The following is a 25137-nucleotide window of genomic DNA, read 5'->3' as shown; positions in this document are numbered from 1 at the left end:
CATTTGTTAAGACCAATCGTTGTTTTTGTAGAACTGACACCACCTTGTATGAATTCGCCTTGGTCATGCCAAAAGAAAACTAAAATGTTGCCACTAGTTTTTTGTAAAAGGCTTCTACAATGCGACTGAATTTTATGTGAACAACACAGAAAAAATTATATTTCAATTCAAACATTTATCACATATTGAACAGGTTTCAATAATTTCATAATTGAATCAAGTATTCATGTGCTCAAAAACAAATATAACAAAAATGTGTTTTCAATTACGAAAATTATCTATTCAATAACGAAACAAATTTATGGATATAATGGAATCATTCGATTAGCAACAAATTTAGGAATCATAACAAATCTTAATATTGTAACTTTAAGAAGAAAACGTATAAAGAAATTCACCTAAAAAAACCCGACAAAAATTTCTAAAAAGATATTCCGGGGAATTCCCGTAAAATTTTTCCCGCGATGGAACCCTAGTTGACATTATGCTGTATGCCAGGTCATAAGAGCCATACTAGGAATGAACAGATCTATTGTTTGTCCAAAAGAGGGACCCGGCGCGCTTATATAGGAAACAAACGTTTCTTTGGCAACGATTTCTTTTTGAGTTGAACTCCGGTTCAACTCACTCACCAATGTTTTGAATTATCTGGGCTCAGGCAGCCCTGACGTAAATTGCAGACGTTTTAGTTCAGAGCAACACAATTATATTAAATATCACACAGTTATTCTACAATAATTTATGACATCTAGATTATTTGTTTGATTAAGATTTAAATGTTTACTTTCCTAAATATGGATTTTGTTAAACGCATGTTGATAAGAACATATGTAGATAACTGAGAGCCAAAAACCTAAGTCTGTTGTCAAAAGCCAAATGCCTATAATACATACATATGTGTATTTTGTTATTGTATCACCTATATGTGTGAAAAGTGAATATTTCTTTTTTCATTGACATTTCTCTCTCTTTCCCTTCTAAGTATTTGTTCTCACGATTAGAACATCTACAAATTGTTTATGAAAACCCCCCATAAAGCACTGATAATGACTCATTAAAAAATATCAGTTCGAAATACAGTATTCACATTATTCATAGACCGAATTAGTAGCAAATAATAAAAATTTGTTTAAGATCGACTCCTTGACTCTACCTTTGTAATAATAAGGAGTGAGATGTATAAAACTTATACTTGCATTAAATTAAATAAAACTTAAACCGTTCAATATTAAAATTTTCAAAAATGCGTAATTTTATTTAAATATTGTACAAATTCATTATATATTAAAATATTGGCAAATTACTCGGTATTTATAAAGTTATCCACCGTGTTCGGAAACCCTCCCATTAAAAATTTTATAGTTGTAGACGATGTGGTCCATTTACACTTAAAATTGGACATGTCCTGTGATATATTTACTGTATTCTTTAATTATTTTTTTACAAGAGGCCAAAGTGATATTATTGTTTGAATATCACTCATTTTAAAATGAAACAATCTGAAATTAAATATTTATAAAACCGCGAATACTCTTAATATTACTTTTTGATGACAATAAACGTTAATACTACTTGTTTTATAAGTGCACTTTAATTATAAATCATTGGAAAATATATTAAGTTTGATAAAACACCTTCACACGACGATAATGGTGAATCATAAGGTAGACAAAAACTTATAAATGCTTTCTAAATCAGTTTGTTGCTATTTTTGTAAACAAAGTTTATAAAACTGGAAGACCTACCCCGTTTTGCGTCTCAATTTCAAGAAACAGATCGATAAGAGGTCAATGAAAATATATTATTTACAAGTTCTATTTAGCTAAGAGTTTAATTTTTAGAGGGAGGCATACTCTGTTTGGCGTCTCAGTAACTAGGTACAGATAGTCGATAAGAGATCAATAAAAGTATATAATTTACAAGTTCCACTTGTTAAAAGCTTTGTAGTTTGTTGACTTACACTATAATAAGTGTTTGGGTTTTAACAACCAAAATCACTTTCTGAATACAAGGGCGGGTCAATAAGTCCCGCCTCTCAACTGAAAGGGAAACACTGCTCCTATCAGCAGGCATCTGTCAGTTAACTCCTGTCAAAATTTTAACAATTTAATTTGTGTTTGACAGCCATTGATAGCACACTACCGAGTGACTTGAGGAGTAAATGGAAAATATGTGAACTCTGTACAATCAATTTCAATGGTAAAAAAGTGGAAGATACCGAGAACATTCAGAAGGCCCAGTTGAGGTCTATACACCCAAAATAAATTAAAAAATGCACGATCTGGTGTTGGCCGATCGGAGATTTAAAGTGCGAGAGATTGTGGAAGACATGGCTCATTGGTTTAAATTTTGAATGTTGTCATTAATCTACAGTTTTAAAGATATTAAACTAATTAAATAAAATCCACGATTTCATCTAGATCATATAAATTATCATAGATTTAGGTAAAATCAATTCTCAAAAGAAGTATCTAAATCGTATTTAGGTTAAAAATCAGTAGGAATCAAAATTTCAGTCGATCATTTTCACAGTACATTGACATCTTAATATACTTACAATGAAAAAATCTTATGCTTCTATCTTTCTTTGAAGGTAAACGTTGTTATCATTAATATGTAAATAAGAAAAAACTTAACATTTGGGCCACGGAAATCCTAAAATTACCCAAAAACTAGAAACATTTCCAATTTTGTTTGTGACAATTGATTAAATGTTACTATCTTAAATCCATTTAAACAATTATTCAATATCAAAAGATGGATATTTATTGACGATATGGTTCTATTATCACTGAACGGCAAACTTGTGCTTAATAGTTCAATTCAATGACCGCTCTTCTAGTTCATTCCCTGAACTAACAATTTGTAAAAGAACAAGAAGTGAGTGATTAATTGATAGATAGAGTAACTTCGGGTATTGTGGACTATGCGTCTAATGTGGACCAGTGTCTTTTTTCAGAAACTATTGAAGGTATGATAAAACTTACTTGTCGTACATTTTACAATTTGTTTGAAACGACAATTGCACATTTGCTTTCATGAGTAATTGATATATTGGCTTTTTATTCTTGTATTGAAATTAATGCGCGTGCTCTACATTTTTGTCGGCGCAAGTAAGAAACAAAATTTGGAACAGTTTTTTGGTAGAACTTAATGTTTGGTTGTTTTATATAGTTAAAGTGGACACGTAGTTTTGCATATATTTGGTAAGAATTTAAGCACATTTAGATAATTAGGTAAAAATAATTTTTTACCACTGTAACCCAAGTTCGTGTAATGTGGACCACTTAAATTACTTGATTATGTACTACTGGTCCATATTACCCGACAATAACTATGTACTTTGTAAGCAATCTATCTAAGCCAAAAACGCGACTTTTTTGTTTGTATTAATAAAAATATATTGAAATTAAAAGTTTGAATCATTCATTATTAGCTGGTTCATGAATTTTATGTATTAAATACTAGTCCACATTACCCTCATATAGTAGTCCATATTACCCTCCAATTTTTTTAATGCTGGTTTTTGGGTTCCTTACAATATTTTCACATAAATTTTTTATCCTTTGACGGAACAAATTTTCAACTGCAAAAACAATTAGAGAATACATTAGCTAATTTATTGCTTCACAACTTTTTTAATATCCATATATACTGTGGCCAAAATTTAGAAAAAACAAAACGGTAGTCCACATTACCCGAAGTTACTCTAATAATATAAATATTTAAAAAATTCTCTGTTCATAACTAAAAAAAAATATGATCCTAGAGCTAAAGCTTAAAGAAGCTGGAAAAACAATGAGAAGACGCATTTAGTTAGAGCGTACATATCGATGGCTTAATATAGAAAGGTCATATCTCGTTCTTTTCAAAATCGGATTTTTTACATATTCTGGAAGACAAAACTCAAATATACCTCCATTAAAAACATCAGTTTCCTATTTTCTATATATGGGGGATTTCATGTCAAGTGAACCAACTTTTGAAATCGATGTCTTCCGATCGGGATGAAATTTGCACCAAGGTTAGCTCTATTGGATAGTAACTCAGACACAATTTTTCAACAACATCGGTCGAGAACTCTCTGAGTTATAGGGGGTAAAATTTTGACAATTTGGCCAAACAGGGGTTTTTTCTTATCCATGTAACTTATTACCTATTGTTCTTAGCAAAATGTGTTCCAAATAGTATAGATAGCTATTTCTTCGATCTTTCGAAAAAAAATATTTAAAAAAAAAAATAAAAAATTTTTAATATTTTTTTTCCGAAATCAAAAACTTTTTTGACTTTTTTTTAAAATACGCTATTTTTTTTTATTTTTTTTTTTTTCTTAAAATAAAGTTTAGATATTTTCCTTGAACACCTACTTGGTCGCTTAGTGGGATGCGAGTGGGATATCTATCAAAATAAATATTTTGTAACTCAAAACATAAAATTTTTGACTTTTTTTGCAAAATCAAAAACTTTGTTGACTTTTTTTTTTCAAAATGGACCCTTTTTTAATCTTTTTTTTTAGGTCAAACAAAAGCTTAGATATTATCCTTGAAGACCCTTTTGGTCGCTTAGTGGGATGCGAGTGGGATATCTATCAAAATAAATATTTTTTAACTCAAGACTTACAATTTTTGACTTTTTTTTTTGCAAATACGATTTTTTTTCCAAATGGGCCCTTTTTTAAAATTTTTTTTGTAGTCAAAAGAAAGCTTAGGTCCATTCCTTTAAGATATTTTTAGTCCCTTAGTGGGATGCGAGTAGGATATCTATCAAAATAAATATTTTGTAACGCAAGACATACAATTTTTTAATTTTTTTTTGCAAAATCAAAATTTTTTTCCAATATGGGCCCTTTTTTAATTTTTTTTTTTGCTCAAAAGAAAGCCTAGGTCCATTCCTTTAAGATATTTTTAGTCCCTTAGTGGGATGCGAGTGGGATATCTATCAAAATAAATGTTTTAACACAAAAATTGTATGTCTTAAGTTACAAAACATTTATTTTGATATATATCCCACTCGCATCCCACTAAGCGATCAAAACCATCTTAAAGGAATAGGCCTAAGCTTTCTTTATAGCAAAAAAAAAAAATTACAAAAAGGGCCCATTTTAAAAAAAAGTCAAAAAAGTTTTTGATTTTGCCAAAAAATCAAAAATTGTATATCTTGAGTTACAAAATATTTATTTTGATAGATATCCCACTCGTATCCCACTAAGGGACCTAAAATATCTTAAAGGAATGGACCTAAGCTTTCTTTTGACTAAAAAAAAATTTTTAAAAAAGGGCCCATTTTGAAAAAAAATTCGAATTTGCAAAAAAAAAGTCAATAATTGAATGTCTTGAGTTACAACATTTTTATTTTAATAGATATCCTACTCACATCTTCCTAAGTGACAAAATAGGTCTTAAAGGAAAAGACCTAAGCTTTCTTTTGAGCAAAAAAAATTTTTAAAAAAAAGTCCCATATTGGAAAAAAATTTCGATTTTGCAAAAAAAAATTAAAAAATTGTATGTCTTGCGTTACAAAATATTTATTTTGATAGATATCCCACTCGCATCCCACTAAGGGACTAAAAATATCTTAAAGGAATGGACCTAGGCTTTCTTTTGAGCAAAAAAAAAAAATTAAAAAAGGGCCCATATTGGAAAAAAATTTTGATTTTGCAAAAAAAAATTAAAAAATTGAATGTCTTGCGTTACAAAATATTTATTTTGATAGATATCCTACTCGCATCCCACTAAGGGACTAAAAGGGTCTTCAAGGATAATATCTAAGCTTTTGTTTGACCTAAAAAAAAAGATTAAAAAAGGGTCCATTTTGAAAAAAAAAAGTCAACAAAGTTTTTGATTTTGCAAAAAAAGTCAAAAATTTTATGTTTTGAGTTACAAAATATTTATTTTGATAGATATCCCACTCGCATCCCACTAAGCGACCAAGTAGGTGTTCAAGGAAAATATCTAAACTTTATTTTAAGAAAAAAAAAAAAATAAAAAAAAATAGCGTATTTTAAAAAAAAGTCAAAAAAGTTTTTGATTTCGGAAAAAAAATATTAAAAATTTTTTATTTTTTTTTTTAAATATTTTTTTTCGAAAGATCGAAGAAATAGCTATCTATACTATTTGGAACACATTTTGCTAAGAACAATAGGTAATAAGTTACATGGATAAGAAAAAACCCCTGTTTGGCCAAATTGTCAAAATTTTACCCCCTATAACTCAGAGAGTTCTCGACCGATGTTGTTGAAAAATTGTGTCTGAGTTACTATCCAATAGAGCTAACCTTGGTGCAAATTTCATCCCGATCGGAAGACATCGATTTCAAAAGTTGGTTCACTTGACATGAAATCCCCCATATATAAAAGAGTAACGTTACTGACTGACTGACTGATTCATCATCGCACAGCCCAAACGGCTGAAGCTAGAATCACGAAATTTTAACTGTGGGTTCCTCCCTCCCCAAAACGATCCGATAAGAAGGGATTTTTGGAAATTCGAACGTTTAGGTGGTAAAAAAGGGTAAAAACGGGTAAATTCGGTAACCTTATATCTTCAAAACTAATAAAGATACAAAAAAACTTAAAATGGCATGTTACTCCATTTAAAAAATAAGCTGACAGTTGTTTCGTGCTTTTTCGAAATTCGAAACATTTAGGGGAGAAAACGGGTAAAAACGGTATTTTGGTACTTTTTTGCACCCTATGTATCTTTTAAACCAATAAACATAGAAACAAATTTTAAATCGTATTCTTTAATTATCAAAAAATAAAAAATATAAGTTTTGTACTTTTTGGAAATTCGAACCCTTAAGGGATAAAATTTGTGTTTATTTTTGGTACTTTTTCATAAAATATGTTTTTCTATAATCTGACATAGACATACGAATAGTTTATTATGATCTCCCACCACGATACAGAAATTTATTTGAATAAAATTTTACCAATGCAATGGGGATAAAAAAGGTACCAAAAAGGGGATAAAATCGGGAAAATACATTTTATTTGAAATTATTAAGCCATTTTAACATTGGTTCCTGGATTCATACAAAAATTAACTAACAGGGTGTTTTTTGGAACTCGAGTGCCAAGGTGTATATTGGGCCAAATCCGGGTAAACAGTTTGGTACTTTTTTTAAAACATATTTTTTCTTGGGCACATTAACACAGATTTTAATATTTTGAGACATGTCTGTATCATAAACAATTTTGGCAAAATGGAATATTTTTAAAGTTCGGACTTGAGGGGTGTTCGAGGAAGAAAAGGGAAATTGGTACTTTTCTCCTAATGGTACTTTTTTAATATTTTAAATTATTTCACTTATCGACATTAAAGTAAGCTGATTTGTATCTGAGTGAAGTTTGTGTTAGGCATAGGGTACAACATTTAGGTACCAAAATGTGAGAACTGAACTATAGGTACTTTTTTTATTCATCTAATTGTACTTTTTGAATTTTATATGACAATGGCCTTAGAAACATGAAATTAAGCATACACGGTCGTAAGTCAGTGAGAATTCTAGGGGGAGACTTTTTGGTACTTTTTCTCTATTCGAATGGTACTTTTTGTAATTTCTTCACCAATGAACCTAGAAACATGAAGCAAAGCTTATATGGACCGGAGTGAGTGGGAATCCACAAGTGCCTGATTTTTGGTACTTTTTATATATTGTAGCGGTACTTTTTGAATTTTCTGTAATAATGAACATAAAAATATGAAATTAATCGTATATGTTCTAAAGTGAGTGAGAATTCTAGGGGGAGACTTTTTGGTACTTTTTCTTTATTCTAATGGTACTTTTTTGAATTTTCTATAACAATGAACTTAGAAACATGATATGAAGCATATATGTTCATAAGTGAGTGAGAATTCTAGGGATAGACTTTTTGGTACTTTTTCTTTATTCGACTTTTTGTAATTTCTTCACCAATTAACCTAAAACCATGAAATTAAGCTTATATGGGAGTGAGTGGGAAACCACAAGCGGGGGCTTTTTGGAACTTTTTATATATTCTAATGGTACTTTTTGAATTTTCTGTAATAATTTACATAGAAATATAAAATTAGGCGTCTATGGTCCCAAGTGAGTGAAAATTCAAGGCCATACTTCTGGTACTTTTTCTTTGTTCTCATATGTACTTTTGTGAATTTACTATAATAATGGACCTAGCGTTTCCATAAAACCGAAGAATTTCAAAACCACGGTTTTGTGTTTTTTGGGTTTTGTGATAATTTTTAAATATTAATTGTTATAGAAACAAAATTAGTTGATAATATAGGAAAGGCTACAAAAATTTAAAATTCAAACTTGACGGGTTATGGTTTAGTGAATGCGAATTCAAAAGTGATAATCAATGGTACAATTTGTTTAGTGCAATGGTACTTTTTGAATATTTTATAATAATAAACCTAAAAATTTAAAATTAGGCACACATGATTCTGAATGAATTTGAATTCACAAAAGGTGACTTTAGTGGTAACTTTCTTTTGCATTTTCTATAATAATGGACCCAGAAATATGAAATTAGACATTTACAATTAGATTCACAAAGGGAGACTTAATAGTACTATTTCATTCTTCTAATTGGGGTGGCGAAGCGCACCGGGTCAGCTAGTTCTATATATATTTTTGATATACTATTTCAAATTTTTAGTTGCTTTTTTTGAATTTCACTTCCTGATATTATTAAGTTTTTTCCTTCTCCTGTGAAGTAACTAAAAGTTGAGATACGACCTTTCTATATTAAGCCATCGATATGCATCATTTAATGAGTCAACAATTTCAACTAGTTCATTTAGTTCAAATAATTGAATCGTTCAATTGAACTCGTGCGTTCGCGAACTACCCAAGTCTACTGATCGGAATTAAATGGTAACGAATTGTTAAGAATATATTTGGCAATTGGCTTAGTATCTTGGCCATTTTCTGTAAGAAAAATTCACTGTTTTAGGTTGTATTTGCTTAACTAACTATCGATGTTCAAAATGTTGCATGTATTGAAAATTTATATGGAATTGCAATAATCGTTTTCAAATTATTTTCCTACAAACACTATTTGGACTATCTATATAACACTGTTCCTACATGCAATAAAATTATTCTATTTCTTTTTATTTTTAGGTAACTTCTTGGATAACCAGTGATGGCAGTGAGTCTCTGCAACGATTTATAAACTTGGAACTGGATTTTGATACACCCATGAAGGAACTTGAACATGAATTTGAAAAATACTACTTTATATCAATGGTAATTAAACCCATAATAAATCTTAACATGTTTGCAATAAAGTTAACACATTTTTACCACAGAAACATTTAGCCAAAGGTCGAGATCTACATTTAGCAGCTGCCTGCATGGAATCTCTCAAAGAAAGCTCTATCAATTTGAAGAAAGCTCTCGATAACTTTGCGGAAAAACTGGAAATTGCTCGTGAACGCATAGAGGGAGCCACACGCTTATATCATCTCATACATCTGCATATGTTGGATGATAATATGCAACACGAAATGGAACGTTTAGCCGGACAATATGGCACAAAGGGACTTCTAGAGAAATATCTCGAAAGAGAAAATGAGAGATTAAAACCAAAACCGGATAGTTTGAATTTGCACATCAATCACAATAGTATGCAGAAGACGATAACACAAATGGTAACGAGTACGCCGGATACAAGTAAAATGCGTGGCATAAGTCATAGATCGAGTTATGGTACGGGTTCGTTTGAGAGTCCTACGTGTCAGTGTTGGCGTGATAGTCGAAATCTAGATGAAATGGATGAAATGTTGGATAATGATGAGGAAGAAGGACGATCGAAAATAGCCGATTCGGGGGTAGGGGAATGTCAACGTTGTGAGGGGAATCCGAAATTCACCAGAGTGTGTTCATGCCAAAGTCTCAACGAGGAATCGGAGAATTTATATGAAAAACAGTAAGTATTTTTAGGCTAGTTATTATAATAAAAGAAATTTTAGTATTTTTTTCTTTTAATTACAAGTGATGAACTCGATGATGAATGCTTCGAGCAACCATCTAAACATTATATTAATGTCCATTCACCCTGGGAGGCCAACAAACATTTACAATGTTTTGCTTCCACCTTCGAATTGCCCAAATTGGAAGAACTCAGCTGCTTAGATCCAAAAATACAAAAGTAATTATATTATTTAAGATTGAGTGTTTATTTATTTTTATTATTAAATTACAGAACGCTCCTATTGATCATGCGCGAGATGATTGGCACGGAACGTGATTATGTACGTTCATTGTATTATGTCATTGAAAACTATATTGATGAATTGCTGCGCGATGATATACCACAATCGATGCGCGGTCAACGTAACGTTATCTTTGGTAATATTGAGAAGATTTTCGAATTCCATAATAATCATTTTCTAGAGGAACTGGAACGTTATGAACACAGTCCTTTGAAAGTTGGTGCCGCCTTCCTGCAAATGGAATCGAAATTTTATTTATATGCTTTATATAATAAAAATAAACCAAAAAGTGATACCTTGATGAGTGAATATGGAACTGCTTTCTTTAAGGTAATTTAAAGATTTAAAATTATCTGCATATTTGATTTTTAATTGAATTTAATGTCTATCAAAATTTCGAAACTCATTGCAATCCCCAACTCGGTAGAAGATTATATTTTCACTGAGACTTTTGCATTATCAAAACTCAGGGGCCGAATAACCGCATTCGGGGAATATTCGCATAAATTGAGAATATGACATTCGATTTCGGTATTGAAATCTACTACATTTCGTGAGAAGGGTATATATAAGTTTGTCATTCCGTTTGTAATTTCCACAATATAATTTTCCGACCCTATAAAGTATATTGGGTGCCCCGATAGATCAGTCGATAGTGTGTTGGACTATTAATCTGAGGATTGCGGGTTCGATTCCCGTCAGAGACTCTTGATGTATCTGCAGACAAGCAAAACGCTTCGCAGTTTGTGTTTGCTTTATAAAAAAAAATATATATATATTCTAGATCCTTAAAGATAACGGAGTCGATTAAGCCATGTCCGTCTGTTTGTTTGTCCGTCTGTCTGTTGAAATCAATTTTCTGAAGACCCCAGATATCTTCGGGATCCAAATCTTCAATAATTCTGTCAGACATGCTTTCGAGAAGTTTCCTATTTAAAATCAGCAAAATAGGTCACAAATGGCTGAAATATGAGGAAAAAACCAGGACAACCTCGATTTTTGGAACAAAATTGGAAAAAATATTTTTTAACCCGAATTTTTTTTTTCACCAAAAAAAATTTTAAATTAAAAAAAAAAGTTTAAAATAACATTTCGAAAATTTTTTTTCCAAAAAAATTTTGTTTACCTAAAAATATTTAAAATTTGTATTTTGACGTATAATTTGGTTATGTGTATATAAGATTCGGAACAGCCGAATATAGCTCTCTTACTTGTTTTAATTTTCTCTATCGAAGTTATATTTCGTTACGAAAGCTCATTCGGTTACGAATGCGGAAATTCTGACCCACATCATATGTTAATAACATCAAAATTTGATAAATTCGTTTAAAATAGTATAGAGATTTGTCTCAACCTCTCCAACTTTTAGAATATTTTTAAAATAACTTTAATCTATTTTGCAGACTAAACAAATTGAACTAAATGATAAAATGGACTTGGCTTCCTATCTGCTAAAGCCAGTGCAACGTATGGGTAAATATGCTTTACTATTGCAGCAACTGGTAAAAGCCTGTAGCACAGTACAGGTAAATACAAAAATGTCTAAATACATATTTTGAAATCGAAGACTTCCAATCGTGATGAAATTTGCATCAAGGTTTAGTCACAATTTTTCAACAATATCGGTCGAGAACTTTTTGACTTAGAGGGGGTCAAAATTTGACATTTTGGCCAAACAGCTGCTTTTTCTCATCCATTTAACTTATTACCTATTGTTCTTAACCAAATGTGTCGCAAATAGCTATTCCTTCAATCTTCCGAAACAAAAAATAAAAAAATTTTGAATTTTTTTTCCGAAATCAAAAACTTTTTTGACTTCTTTTCAAAATGCGTCCAGCAAGTTTTTGATTTCGGAAAAAAAAATATTAAACAATTTTTATTTTTTAAATATTTTTTTCGAAAGATTGAAGAAATAGCAATCAAAACTATTTAGAACACATTTTGCTAAGAACAATAGGTAATAGGTTACATGGATGAGAAAAAACCTGTTTGGCCAAAATGTCAAATTTTGACCACCTCTAACTCAAAGAGTTCTTGACCGATCTTGTTGAAAAATTATGTCTGAATTACTATCCAATAGGACTAACCTTGGTGCGATCGGAAAACATCGATTCCAAAAATTGGCATGAAATCTCCCATATATTAAATCCAATACTTATAAATAACTTTCAATTCAAATAAAGGGCTCCGCTTTACAAGAAATAGCTGCCGACGTTGAAGAATTGCAAAAAGCCGAAGAAATGGTTAAATTTCAGTTACGACATGGCAACGACTTACTGGCCATGGATTCACTGAGAGACTGTGATGTGAATGTCAAAGAACAGGGACGTCTCTTGAGACAAAATGAGTTTTTAGTGTGGCAGGGCAGGGGAGGTAAGAAAACTCTACGACAAATATTTCTATTCGAAGAATTGGTATTATTCAGTAAAGCCCGAAGATTTCCGGACCATAAGGTATGTTTTTTAATACGATCTACAATAAATTAATAACGATATACATATGTATTTTAATTTAAAATAATTTCTTTGAATTTTAGAATCTTGATATATATATTTACAAGAATAGTATTAAGACTTCGGATATTGGTTTAACTGCTCATGTGGGTGATTCGCCTACGAAATTTGAAATTTGGTTTAGAAAACGTAAACCCGAAGACACGTTTACCCTGCAATGCATGTCAGAGGATATCAAAAATGCCTGGACTGAGGAAATTTCCAAGCTGTTGTGGCAACAGGCGAAAAGAAATCGAGGTAGGTATTCATTCGTATTAAAACTTGTATGTCTTTGTAATGTAATTAATTGTTTTTATATTGTGTAGAAATTCGCCTGGCTGAAATGTCCTCAATGGGCATTGGTAGTAAACCTTGTTTGGATATAAGACCCAGTAATAATCAAATTAATGATCGCTCCATTACCATTACGCAATTAGGAAAAGGTTTGTTAATTGTCCTTACAGTACAACTTTAAGTAGATTTATATTTTCCTTATGTTTACCAATTCACCAACAAAAAACCTAGCCCCCAAGTTACGTCATTCATTTGTGGGCTTGCACACCGATCAAATAAAAACTTCACGACGTCCCAACTCCCTAATATCGGAAAGTTCATTGTCTAGTGGCACTAGCAGCTCTTCACTTAGTAAATCCTCAACTTCATCATCATCGTCATCTGCCCACCATCACAACCACCCTCACAGTCACCAGCATCTTAGTAGTCAAACACATCAGCAGCATCATCATCACACCAATCCCGGTCTTGAGCTTATTAATGAATGTCAAACCCTCGCCTTAGAGAACAGTAATGACAGCTGCAACAGACCCCAACAGCTGATGATGACAAACACTATGAGCAGTGGTTTTAGTAGTCAGAGTGGTGGCGGAACTTTGAATTCCAGGCATCGTAATCATCATAAACGTTCGACAACTATCGTTAGTCAACTATCAATGGGTATTGAACTTGATTTATGTTATTATTTTTAAAAATCGTTAACGCACGTAAAAATTCTGAATTTTTTTTTTATATTGTGATTTGATGTATGTATATTTGTGTGTATGTAGCATTTAGGGAACGCTACTTGTATGTAAATATGTATGTAATTGTTGTAAATAATGTATGTAAATGTAAAAATTTTGTATATTGCATGTTTGTGTGTAAATAATAGTATTTTATAGATATTCACTTAGAATTGTTCTAATTCTTACTAAACGCTTTGAATTATCTTTTAACTTACAAAGTGTTTTTTAAATGTAATGTTTTGTTTATTACAAATGGGTTAAATGGTTTTATAACATCACTGAGTAGGGTCGATCGTTAAATACTTAAACCGTTCAATATCAAAATTCTCAAAAATACGTACATAAATGTATTCAAATATTGTACAAATTCGTTAAACATTATTAAAATATTGGCTTATTACTAGGTATTTATAAATTTATCCACTTTTTTCGGAAATCCTCCCATTAACGATATTATAGTTGCTCGTCCACTTACGAACACAGGATACCTATCCTGTTTTCTTTAATTTTTTTTTACAAGAGCACAATACCTTTCCACAGGCCGAAGTTTTGGACAGTTTGGTGGATTTGCCTCCCGTGGCAAATTAATGTTTGAATGCTACTCAAATGCCATTTTCCCACAGTGGTATGATGCCAAATCGGGAAATATGAAGGCACTCTGAGCTGTTCTAAGAAAGGAGTTTATCGTGACTGGAGTCACAAATGATTGGCTTCTTTTGCCACAACTGCAAATGGCTTGCCACACAAGAAACTTCTTGGAGAATTTTGTTTGTTTTCTGTCCGGTATTTTTCTTGAACATTCATCAGCCACATACAAATATTGACGCGTTTTTCGCTCGTTCTTTTGCTCTAAGTTCTTTACCGCACTGTGATCTGAACTTTAACCCAGCATTAACTTTGGCTCTGCACACAAAAGAATCAGAGCATTTAACTTTGCGAGCTGCTGTGTTCATTGCTCTTCGAAAGAGTTGTTCGACTTATTTTGTCTTTTTTCTTCCTGATCCAAGTTTCCTTTCAATGTTCAAATATTCTTTATAATATTTAATGACTTTGGAAACAGTATGACGATGAACAGATCTTTTGTTATTTTTTAGAAAATCCATATTTAATTTTTTTGAAAATTAATGATTTCGAAAAGACATATTTTTATACCATTCACCATGAGTGGCAAGGGTATATATAAATTTGTCATTCCGTTTGTAATTTCTACATTTTTCATTTGCGACCCCACAAAGTATATATATTCTGGATCGTTATAGATAGCGAAGTCGATATAGCCATGTCCGTCTGTACGTCTGTATGTTGAAGGCCCCCAATATATCGGGAATTCGTCCGGCTCGGTTGCTATTTAAAATCGGCCAACAAATGTCTGAGATTTAAGGAAAAAACCGGGACTACCTCGATTTTTGGAATATTTTTGATATATATCTGGCTTACTAAGTCATTAATATAGACAATATGGATATCTAATGATAGATATTTCAAAGTCCATTGCGTTGGACCTACAATGGGTCAAAATCGGGAAAAACTTTTTTTAACCCGAATTTTTTTTCATCAAAGAAATTTTTTTTTGTCAAAAATTCTTTATGTAACAAGAATGTTTTTTAAAAATTTAAAAAAGATATTTTAAAAAAATGTGGAAAAAACTTAAAAATTTTTTATTTTGTATAAATAAAAATATTTAAAATTTTTATTTTGAAGTATAATTTGGTGAAGGGTATAACGAAATTAAAAAAATAATATTTGTTGGACCAAGGATTGTCTGGTATAGTGTGTATAAGTTGTTTTGACTCACGCTTAAGTAACCTAAGATTTGGTAGTCACGGATTTTTCACTTTTCGAAATACAAATAAAATACAAGCCATACACAAATTTTCTGTCCCCTCTAGTAACTCAGTATTTTGTTGAATATTCCTTGTTATTTATTTCTGCTTCACAGCGTCGATGCATTGAGCCAATTGAAGAACCAATAGTATCCATTGAAATATTTTGCCATGCCCTTATAACTGCATCTAATAAAGCTTCCTTCGTGGTATAATTTTGTGGGTCCGTATTTTGCGGTCTATTATTTCCCATGCCTCATTGGATTGCAAATACTCGGCTACAATCCTAGAGATGTGTTCGGGTTATTGTCGTGCTGGAATCTCTAAAGTATAGATACAATAACATCGTTTAAAATGGATTTGTATCCGATGCCAGTCATATTATATTTTATAATATGAATTGGTCCATAACTTTCCCTGAAAAACAGCCTGACACCATAATATTGTCGCCGCCAAACTTGGGGCCCTGACTCTTTCTCTTCTGCCGTCTTAGAAATGTTCTCTTCACTGCCTCTTAAATTGCATTTAGGTTCATCGCAAAAGAGAACAGAAAAGTCCGACCGAAACCGTTTTTTTCAGGCCGAAAGCGAACCTAATATTCGACCAAAAAATCATAATTCGGTATAATCCCAAACAAATGTACTATTAATTCCCAAGAAATAATTTTACATTGTAGACACCATTAGTGAAAAAATCATCTGGAACTGAAATATTCCGAAACCGAATATTCGATTGGACTCTATTCCACTTCGACCATTTTAAATGTTATTTGGCAAATTGTGAGGTTTTTCGCGGGCAATCAATACCAGCCTCATTTGCACTGCGGCTAACAGTTCTAGAACTAATTTACAAATTTAGATGTGGATAATCTTTTGGAATTTCTTAAACTCTCTTGCTATTAAATTATCTTGAGAGCTCTTCCTTCCAAATGTTGAGTTTTTACAGTACCTTTCTCACCAAATATTTTTATAATTTTTGAAACTGCTGGTTTATTAATTTATCACAAATTAATTTATCACTTGAATCCAGCACAAAAATCGTTTATTATTTTGATTTGGTATTTAAATTTTCGTAAATCTCAACTCTAGCCATTTTTAATAATGCTAGAATTTACTATATTTAAATAGAAAACAGTAAATTTTAATTTATATTTGTTAAAAGATCATGCTTTTGAAAACCGAAATTATGGAAAATTGTTTTTAAAAAAATGTCTATTGTATTGTAACTCACTCTGTATTCGGGATCCTTATCGATAGCAGAGTTGCTTTAATGTATGGCCATCTATTCGGTTGTTATTTGTAAAATGATTTCAATATATCTTAGGGCACTGCTACACGTTCAATATACATATATTGTGATATTTGGATCGCGATCCATTGTAATGGATCACGCAAAATTAGGTCATTCTGCGATTTGATACACGTTCAATAAATATCGCAATACTGGATCGCAGTAATATACAGTGTACCGCAGATGTTCGGTGAGGTGGGTCAACGTATTTCCACATATCTTTGTCCAAATATGTTGTACCGATTTTTACAAACATTTTTGAGAAACTAGAAATATTAATAATAAATTTCATACCCTTAGGTTCTTTTGTTTTGGCTCTATCGCACTTAAAATTCTGTTGATGAAAAAAATTCAAGTATTTGTCTTAAATAGCTGGCCACCGCTGTATATTGAAAGTGTAGCAGTGCCCTAACATAGTGCAATAACATCAGCAATATCGGCTCATATCTGAGATATAAGCAAATATAAACAAATACCTCGATGGTTTACTAAATATGTATACACAAATAATATAAAACACTTAAATCTGTCAGAAATATTTTCTAACTTGTCTATTTTTAAAGAATTATCCAAAACGGTTATGAAAAATAATTTCTAATACATTTTTTTCTATTAACATAATACATAATCGGAATAAACGACTATAGACCGACTTATTTTTTTTGTTGTTTTTCAAAACTAAATTATTTCACATTTTGCAAAACAATATTTGGGAATTAATACAAATTAAATGGTTTTATAACGTTTTTATGCTTTGCAAATTTAACAGTAGTTAAAGTTAAATGTTTAAAATTGTTTCATAATTTTATTGTCAACCTTTTCCTTTATATAAATTGTTAACATTCTTCACACTACACTATTTAAAATAAACTCAATAATTTTCTTATACAAAATTCAAAACTTTTTCAATGTTTATTCTAAAGTGTACAAAAAAAAAAAAAAAAACTTAAACCAAACTTTTTTAACAATCTTACTAACAATCATTCTTACTCATTATATGTATTGTGTGCGCAACAGAAAGTGGTATAATATCTGATATATGCATGACACCCGATCAGGATAATAACGATGTATTAACAACATGGCCCTCCCATCCAACAGATGCCATAGTATCCCCCACAACCGGTGCTCAGAAATACACACTCAAATGTCATTCATCAAATACGTTGGGTAAGAAAGTGGACCAACATTACCATCATCATCACCATCATCTGCATCCACAACATCAGCAATACAAGGAATTGAAATCGGATGAAACTGTAGAACATTCATGTTGAACATTTTATATTATTCAATAAATCAATGACCTTTATTTAATTATTAAACATTAAACATTTTATATAATATGAAATTAAAGCTAAAATCAAAACAAAACAAAAATTATATATGTATTGAAAATTTAAGAAGAAAACAAACTCGAATCAGTGAATTTATATGTCTGCGTTTATTTTTTTTTATTTCAATAACTATTTTTTTATTACTTTTGTCATTATTTATACATTTATTTATACACTTCATTATTGTTTATTGAATTATTTTTTTGTTATTTATTATTTTTATTATTTCTCTCGTATATTCAATCAATTTCTTTGTATATTTTTCTTTCGCTTAATCTTCAATCTTTTTCGAAATTGAATCTTCAATGTAGTAAGTTAAGAGTTTTTGAAATTTTTTAACATGTTTTATAAAAATTTATACTTAATTGAGAAAAAAAAATATAAGAAAACATTTAATAACTAAGTTAAAAAATTGAATAAACTTATTAAAAAAAATATATGTATATTTATAATTTGTTTCAGTGTTTTGCGTTAAGAACATTTAAGAAAAAAAAAAAGTTTCGTTTGATGTTTAGGCGATTATCAGCATTACGTCCCTTGTCAAAGACAAGGCCCACACGGTGATTAAGGGTTAAAATTTTTCGTCATTTAAACGCCACATCATAGATGTATTTTATATGGTAGTATTTATTCAACTTGTACAAGAAAAAAGAATATGAGAATTATTACGTTTGATTTATTTTTATACAAACATAAACCAATAATTTCCAACGACTCTTAAACTGTATAAAGAAAGGCTACCAGACCAGGTATTAAATAGTAAATAGTTGAACATTGTGATATGGTAGCACACTCTTTTTCCGCTGTACTGTAAGTTTAGTAAAAAAAACATGGATAAATAATTTTTTAAATACATTTATTACATTAATAATAAATATGTTTAAATTATAATCTGTTAATTAGGTAAATTTAAAAATATATACATTTAAGTATTAATTCATTCATAAATAGAACGGAATTAGACATTAATTAAAAATTTACTTCAATAAGGAATATTTCGCGTTTTTTATTAAGAAAAACTTTTCGATAATGAAAATCAAGGATTTCTACTAGCGGAAATCTAGCCTGTGAAAAATTCTAGAACTTTTTTTAATTTAATTTTCTTTCAGACGGATAAAATAGGTGTATTGGGGAAACTTGAAATTTAAACAAGAATTTGTCGAAGATGGTTATTGTTTTGGATAAATAATAATTTGGACTTTTAATAGTCGGTATTCCTTCATTGCTTTTTTCAATAATTGTTGTTATTCTAAGCAGGGACGAAAACACTTTACAATAGGGAAAATTTCGGAAAATACTACACAAAAACTTAGAAATGTGTTTATTTAATTTGCCCCATAGGTTTTCTATTGAATTTAAGTCGGTGGATTGACTTGGCTACTAAAAAATTGCAAAGTTCTTCATCCAAAACCACACACTCCCCAAATTCGATAAGTCCTTTCATTAGAATCATTATTTTGCTGAAGTTTTTTATGGAAGCATATTTTTTCTCAAAATGTGGTAGCATAAATGTTTTTAATAAATCATTGCACACATAAACATCCATTGTGTTTTTAATAACGGGTATTGGACCTATTCTATTCAAAGTAAACCAGCCCCATACCATGAGTTTTTTTTGGTATAATTTCAGAATGATTTTCGGATTTTTTTTTAGTTTCGTCCTTCAAAAGGACATTTTGCCTTTTTGTCGTCTTCTTGTTTATATTATGCTTTAATCGACAAGCCAAACTATAACCTCATATTAAAATTAGGAATTATATTACCTCCCAGTTACACTTAAAATCCTTTTAGAGTATGTATGTACTTGCTATGCCCTCATTTAGTTAAAGGCTGGAGAGGTGTTTTTATTTTCTCCACATCTCCTAAAGTTCTTTTTTAGTTAAAATGTATTTGTAACGAAGTTTTTTTTACCATTCAAAGGATTTGGTAATAATATTTTAAATTTTTTCTTGTTCCCAGTGCTGAAGAACTAGTTGCCGATCCTTGCCAATAAAAAGATGACCACGACTCCTGCAAAAGAGTTTTTAATAAATTTTAATGTGAAATTTATTCGTAATTAGTACGCTTTTAATGAAAATCATACATTTTCTACAAAAAATTTGAGTTTTCTCACATTAAAAAAAACACACCTCTTTTATTGTCCATGTCTGAATGAAATTTAAATAAAAAACTTTTTTAAAGGATAGATTTCCGTAAGTTCTTGATTTAGAAAAGTTTTCAGTAATGAAAAATGCGAAATATTACTTATTATTTCGCCATACCTTAGGGTCCTGTTAAAATTTGTTTGTGGAAGACCAAGTTATCTATTGAAAATCACAGTTTGGCAGTAGAAAAATTAAAATTGGTGTCAAAATTTTCACAAGATTTTATGTGTTTATTATGACAACATATTTTTATAAATATTTTCGAAAACCCATCGGTCTAAAAACAGTACATTATAATGAAGAACATGAGTTGCTTTGAAAGTCTTGAAAACTGCAACAACGTCATAATTCAAAAAAGTCGTTTCGAAAAAAAGGCTTTGAATGTTTTGTGACATTTTACTATTTATTAAATAAATTTTCAACAAATCATGCGATTTCACAAATAAAACCTGATTTAAATAGTAGATGTTGTTATCTTTCGAATCTGTATTTAACCCAAATTTTTACTTGTCAAATATACGAGAAAACATGAATTTTAATTTTGATGTTTACAGCAAAAAAAACACTCTCACACAAATCATAATTGACTTTTTTGAAAACTGATATGCATAACTATATGAAAGACTATAGAACGGCGCGCCGCGGCGCATATTTTGTTTTACTCAGTTCAAAACACAGTAAATGAGCGATATGTATTTCAAAATAAAACTCACAATTAAAAATTATACCGAAATCGTGAAAGAAAGACAGTTTCTTTTATTATAAAAAAATTATAACTTTCCACTTTGATATTTTAATTTCCATACCCCGGGAAATGACAAACATTTTCTATCATACCCAGCAAATTTACAAAATATTTAATCAATCCCAAATGAAACGTGGTATGGTACAAAAGCAAGGTTTAAAATTGGCAACCTATTTCAAAACTCTTATCTTTGTAAGATACAGATTTCTTGGCTTGGAAAAAATCATAAAAATATAGCAAAAAAATATATCCAAATCTTTTTGTTAACGTTCTATTTAAATAATCTTATTACTACACCTATAATTAAGCCAATAAGTACTTAAGTCTTAAAAATTAAATAAAAACTATTTGCTCTCTTCATGGTCCTAAGAACTTTGGATTGAGCCCTCTGTATTAGATCAATACTATTATTATTAGCTGATTCCCATAATTGAATTCCTTAAGTTCAACTTGGTTTTAAAATAGTATAGAAATTTGTAATTAACCAATGCAAAGTAGACGATTTAATTCTTCGAAATTAATGCCGAGGTAAGTAACAAGAGCTTGTGAAATGTTTATATCATTCAGTGAGACAGATGAGCAATCTAAATAAAGTAGGTATGTGATAAAAATCTATTGATTTTCAAATCGTCTTCGAAATAAATTACCATCACATACCTGCCCATCAAAAAATTATATGACAAATAAGTAGTTTAGCCAGGGGTTCAGTGATTTTTTACTTTAGCGTGTCATTAGATATCATGTGTTTATGCGAATATTCATTTGAAAGATTGCATAGAACCATGTTTGATGAATTGACTACGTTTTTTCATTGATGAAACATATATCGCACTGGTTCCTCTAAACAGAGTCAATTCAATTTACACTTTTTGCAAGGAATCCATGTACGGTGGACATAATAAATATGAGCTCTATGGCAAAGAAATATAACATACTTTCTGGGGAAAAACTTTGCAGGCGGGATGAGTTCGAAATAGTTTTTAATAAATAGCTAAACTATAAATTATATTTTTATTGGATGATCATTTTATATATTTAAATTTATTGTTTTGAAGTCGATAAAGGTAATTTGTCACTATTCTTATCCACCATGTAAAGTTGAAATAAATAAAACATTATCCTTTTGTTGTAATTCATAGTCCAGTTCACCCTAAAATAAATAAGAGTTTAAGATGTACCTACATAGATATTTACAATAAAGTTTGGATATTTACCAATAATTCCCAATCTGTGTCGTTGACCAACACCAGAATTCCAGGTCGCCTGTAAGTTTTGAGATTAGGATTAAGTTTTTAAGTTCTAATAACAGTTTTTTCATCAAGTTTACTTACACTGTATCGCCCTGTATAAATAATTCTGGTCTTTCGGTGAGAATGTTGGCATGCATCCATTTTAAGAGATTTTTAATAGTCCCTGTTAAAAATAAAGATATTTTAATTAATATTATTATTTTCTTTATTAAAATACTGATTTTTATTACATTTTTCTGTTGCCGGCAAAGAAATTTCACGTCTTTTAATGTTGCCAAAAAGTAACTCGGCACCGGCACTAAAACGAAATATAAGTACATAAGGAATAATTATTAACAAACATAATTGATATAGTTGCGAAAACGTACCTAAATTCTAAAATTATTTTTAAATCTGTTGAGGTCATGTTTTTTATATAAAATAAATGCAATTTTCTTAAATAATTATCAAAATAGAACAAATAAAAACTGATTGCTTCAATGTTTATCAACAGCTGGCAATGACACATAAACAAAACATGTGTCTGACAAATGTAAACAAATACAGTTTTAGAGTCATTGCTACAGCAACTCTTTGCTCACTGAACACAGCCAATTGCTTTTGCAAAGAAAATACAAAAATCAAACAACGCATTATTTCACTTAATTGTAAACATTTATTTATTTTTTCGTTTTATTAATTTCATTGGTTGCTGAACTAGTTGTTTCTTTTAAATCCAATTTAAAATCGATTGGTTTATCGTATCCCATCATACGTACATAATGTTCGGGGTCTTCGAACAAGGCGGGATCAACAAATAATGATCTCTTGCCCACATCAAATGAAGTAAACATGCCAGGAACTTCGGGAACTTTTACATCACTTGGACGGAATTTTGTCTAAAGAATAAACACAAACATTTTATAAAAAAATATACATATTTTTTAAATAGCTTCACACATAGAGAATTATACCCTATGGCTTCACAACTCACCCGAACTTTTTGTAAAATAATATTTATTGTTGTTGCTACATACTCCTCGGTGGCTGGATTATAGTGAATTTCTGTAACATACTTCTTGGTAACAAAATGCAACAGCAAAGGTGTCACAAAAGTAAAGAAACCAGCAAAACTACAAATAAACACAGCCATACCAGTGCCACCCATTTTCATACCTTGTTCCATTAGTATGGGTTGGGCGGCTAAGCCAGCCAAACTGGTGGTCAAGGAAAATACCTTAACAGCTCTCATGCGTGGTGTCAAAGTGCCGTAATAGACAAGCTGTAAATCTTTTACATCAACGTCTTCGCTAGATTTTGTGGCAAAGGTCCTACTTTGCATTAGGTAACCATTCAGTAAAGCAGTCTGTTTTTGCAATTGTATCGTTGAATTATTTCTGGCCACAACTGAAGCACCTGTCAAAGCGGCGGCATTGGTTTCAGTTTGTACTAATTTCACCGATTTGTAAGTATTTCGTGAGATTTTATTGAACGCTGAACTACAGCGCATCGTTGTACGAAGAGCCAACATTTTTAAATATTTATAGTATAGACTTATTTTACAATTTTAATTAAAAGTTACTCGAAAATGTGCGATTTATCTTGAAAATTTATTAAATAATCAATGTAAGAAAAACAAACCAATTTTTATGTTCAATGACTCTTAAACTGTAAAAACATATGGTAAATGTCAGATTGTGACTGTAGTATTATTGTCATATCTTTGAAATGCGTATGTTATTCAATAATTTTGAGAATGGGATTGTTAACAGTGTTGCGTAAATAGATGAAATGATAAATTTTAATTTAAAATAACTATATGAATATCAATAACAGTTCATTTACTTAAACCCGAAATCTAGTTTAAATAAGATTTGTTTTAAAATCAATTTTATTTCAATAGATTTTAATAAGAGATCCCTTACAAAACAAAATCTAGTTAGAAATGAGATACAATTGCCAAAATTTTACAAATTTTCTAAATACAATACTAGAAGATTTTAGTAAAAATGTGCTAATTAAACAAAAACAATGTTCGTAGTTATCTAATTTAAGTTTTTACTGAAGGAAAAATTGACCACGGCTGCACCGATTTGGCTAATTTTTTGTTTAAATGTTTATAGTAATCCAATTTAAGTTTTTACTGAAATAAAAATTGACCAAGCCAATTTTTTTCGATATATCTAAAATCGCAGGAGGCCTGGACAGATTTGGCTAATAATTTTTTTAATAGTCCGCAAAAGTTTTTACAGAAATAATAATTGTTCACTAATACGTTCACTTACATACAATGTGACCAAAGGCAGTGACATGGCTGGAGTTAGTGTGGAAAATTCTAACGATGCAGTCACTCAATTTCAAATTGGCAGCTATGTTAGTAGTAACGAAGCCATTTGGCGCATTTTTTCATTTGCTATTCATGAAAGAGTGTACTTTACTGAGGAGAATGTATTACAATGAGTTGATCGACCGCCATCTACAACATTGACCAAATTTTTTGAAATGTGCCAGAATGATAAATTTGCCGGAATGCTGCTATACTCCGAAATGCTAAGATGTTATACTTGAAATTAATCGTCAATAAAATTTCAACGGCGGAAACAAGGAAATCCAGTTCTAGGTTTCCCCCCTTTATTTTCCAATGACGCATTAGATCCATCCAAAAAACGATGAGTGATTCTATTTGCGTTTGCAAAGTTAACCGAATCAAAATCCGAACTCATCCGAAAGGTGTTTACAAACATATTAGCTGCGAAAAACATTGATGTCGACAAATTGAATTTTAAGATTCAAATTGAAATTGCTGTCGAATTGATGACGTACAAATCGGTGAATTCCGATACTTCCCAAGAT

At 30.5% G+C, this 25137-nt stretch overlaps 3 protein-coding genes across 5 annotated transcripts in view; 1 reads left to right on the top strand and 2 right to left on the bottom strand.

Annotated features, from left to right (window-relative positions):
* The window catches only part of Pura (Puratrophin-1-like), a 106894-nt gene extending 88283 nt beyond the window's left edge, over window positions 1–18611 (top strand). For 2 of the 3 annotated variants that reach the window (XM_065506459.1, XM_065506458.1), the window contains exons 7-16: window positions 9109–9234; window positions 9297–9916; window positions 9983–10138; window positions 10193–10532; window positions 11606–11728; window positions 12386–12655; window positions 12739–12952; window positions 13021–13137; window positions 13220–13648; window positions 17847–18611. In XM_065506459.1, coding sequence (XP_065362531.1) covers window positions 9109–9234; window positions 9297–9916; window positions 9983–10138; window positions 10193–10532; window positions 11606–11728; window positions 12386–12655; window positions 12739–12952; window positions 13021–13137; window positions 13220–13648; window positions 17847–18106 — 2655 coding nt within the window. In that variant the 3' untranslated portion in view covers window positions 18107–18611. The remainder of the gene's footprint in view (window positions 1–9108; window positions 9235–9296; window positions 9917–9982; window positions 10139–10192; window positions 10533–11605; window positions 11729–12385; window positions 12656–12738; window positions 12953–13020; window positions 13138–13219; window positions 13649–17846) is intronic. The other variant, XM_065506460.1, reaches the window with a different exon arrangement.
* A 3407-nt stretch (window positions 18612–22018) lies between these two features.
* Urm1 (Ubiquitin-related modifier 1) lies at window positions 22019–22805 on the bottom strand. The gene is made up of 5 exons (XM_065505124.1): window positions 22674–22805; window positions 22536–22603; window positions 22387–22468; window positions 22270–22318; window positions 22019–22205 (listed from the first exon to the last, which is right to left on the bottom strand). The coding sequence occupies exons 1-5, from the start codon at window positions 22709–22711 to the stop codon at window positions 22137–22139; spliced, it is 306 nt and encodes a 101-aa protein (XP_065361196.1). The 5' UTR covers window positions 22712–22805; the 3' UTR covers window positions 22019–22136.
* A 132-nt stretch (window positions 22806–22937) lies between these two features.
* On the bottom strand, window positions 22938–23922 carry LOC135953606 (transmembrane protein 70 homolog, mitochondrial). Its single transcript, XM_065503562.1, has 2 exons — window positions 23279–23922; window positions 22938–23183 (listed from the first exon to the last, which is right to left on the bottom strand). The coding sequence occupies exons 1-2, from the start codon at window positions 23813–23815 to the stop codon at window positions 22965–22967; spliced, it is 756 nt and encodes a 251-aa protein (XP_065359634.1). The 5' UTR covers window positions 23816–23922; the 3' UTR covers window positions 22938–22964.
* Window positions 23923–25137: the final 1215 nt, after the last annotated feature.

The sequence above is a fragment of the Calliphora vicina genome, chromosome 3 (genome assembly GCF_958450345.1).
Source record: "Calliphora vicina chromosome 3, idCalVici1.1, whole genome shotgun sequence".
NCBI lineage: Eukaryota > Metazoa > Arthropoda > Insecta > Diptera > Calliphoridae > Calliphora > Calliphora vicina.
This window is presented reverse-complemented; position numbering and strand designations above follow the sequence as displayed.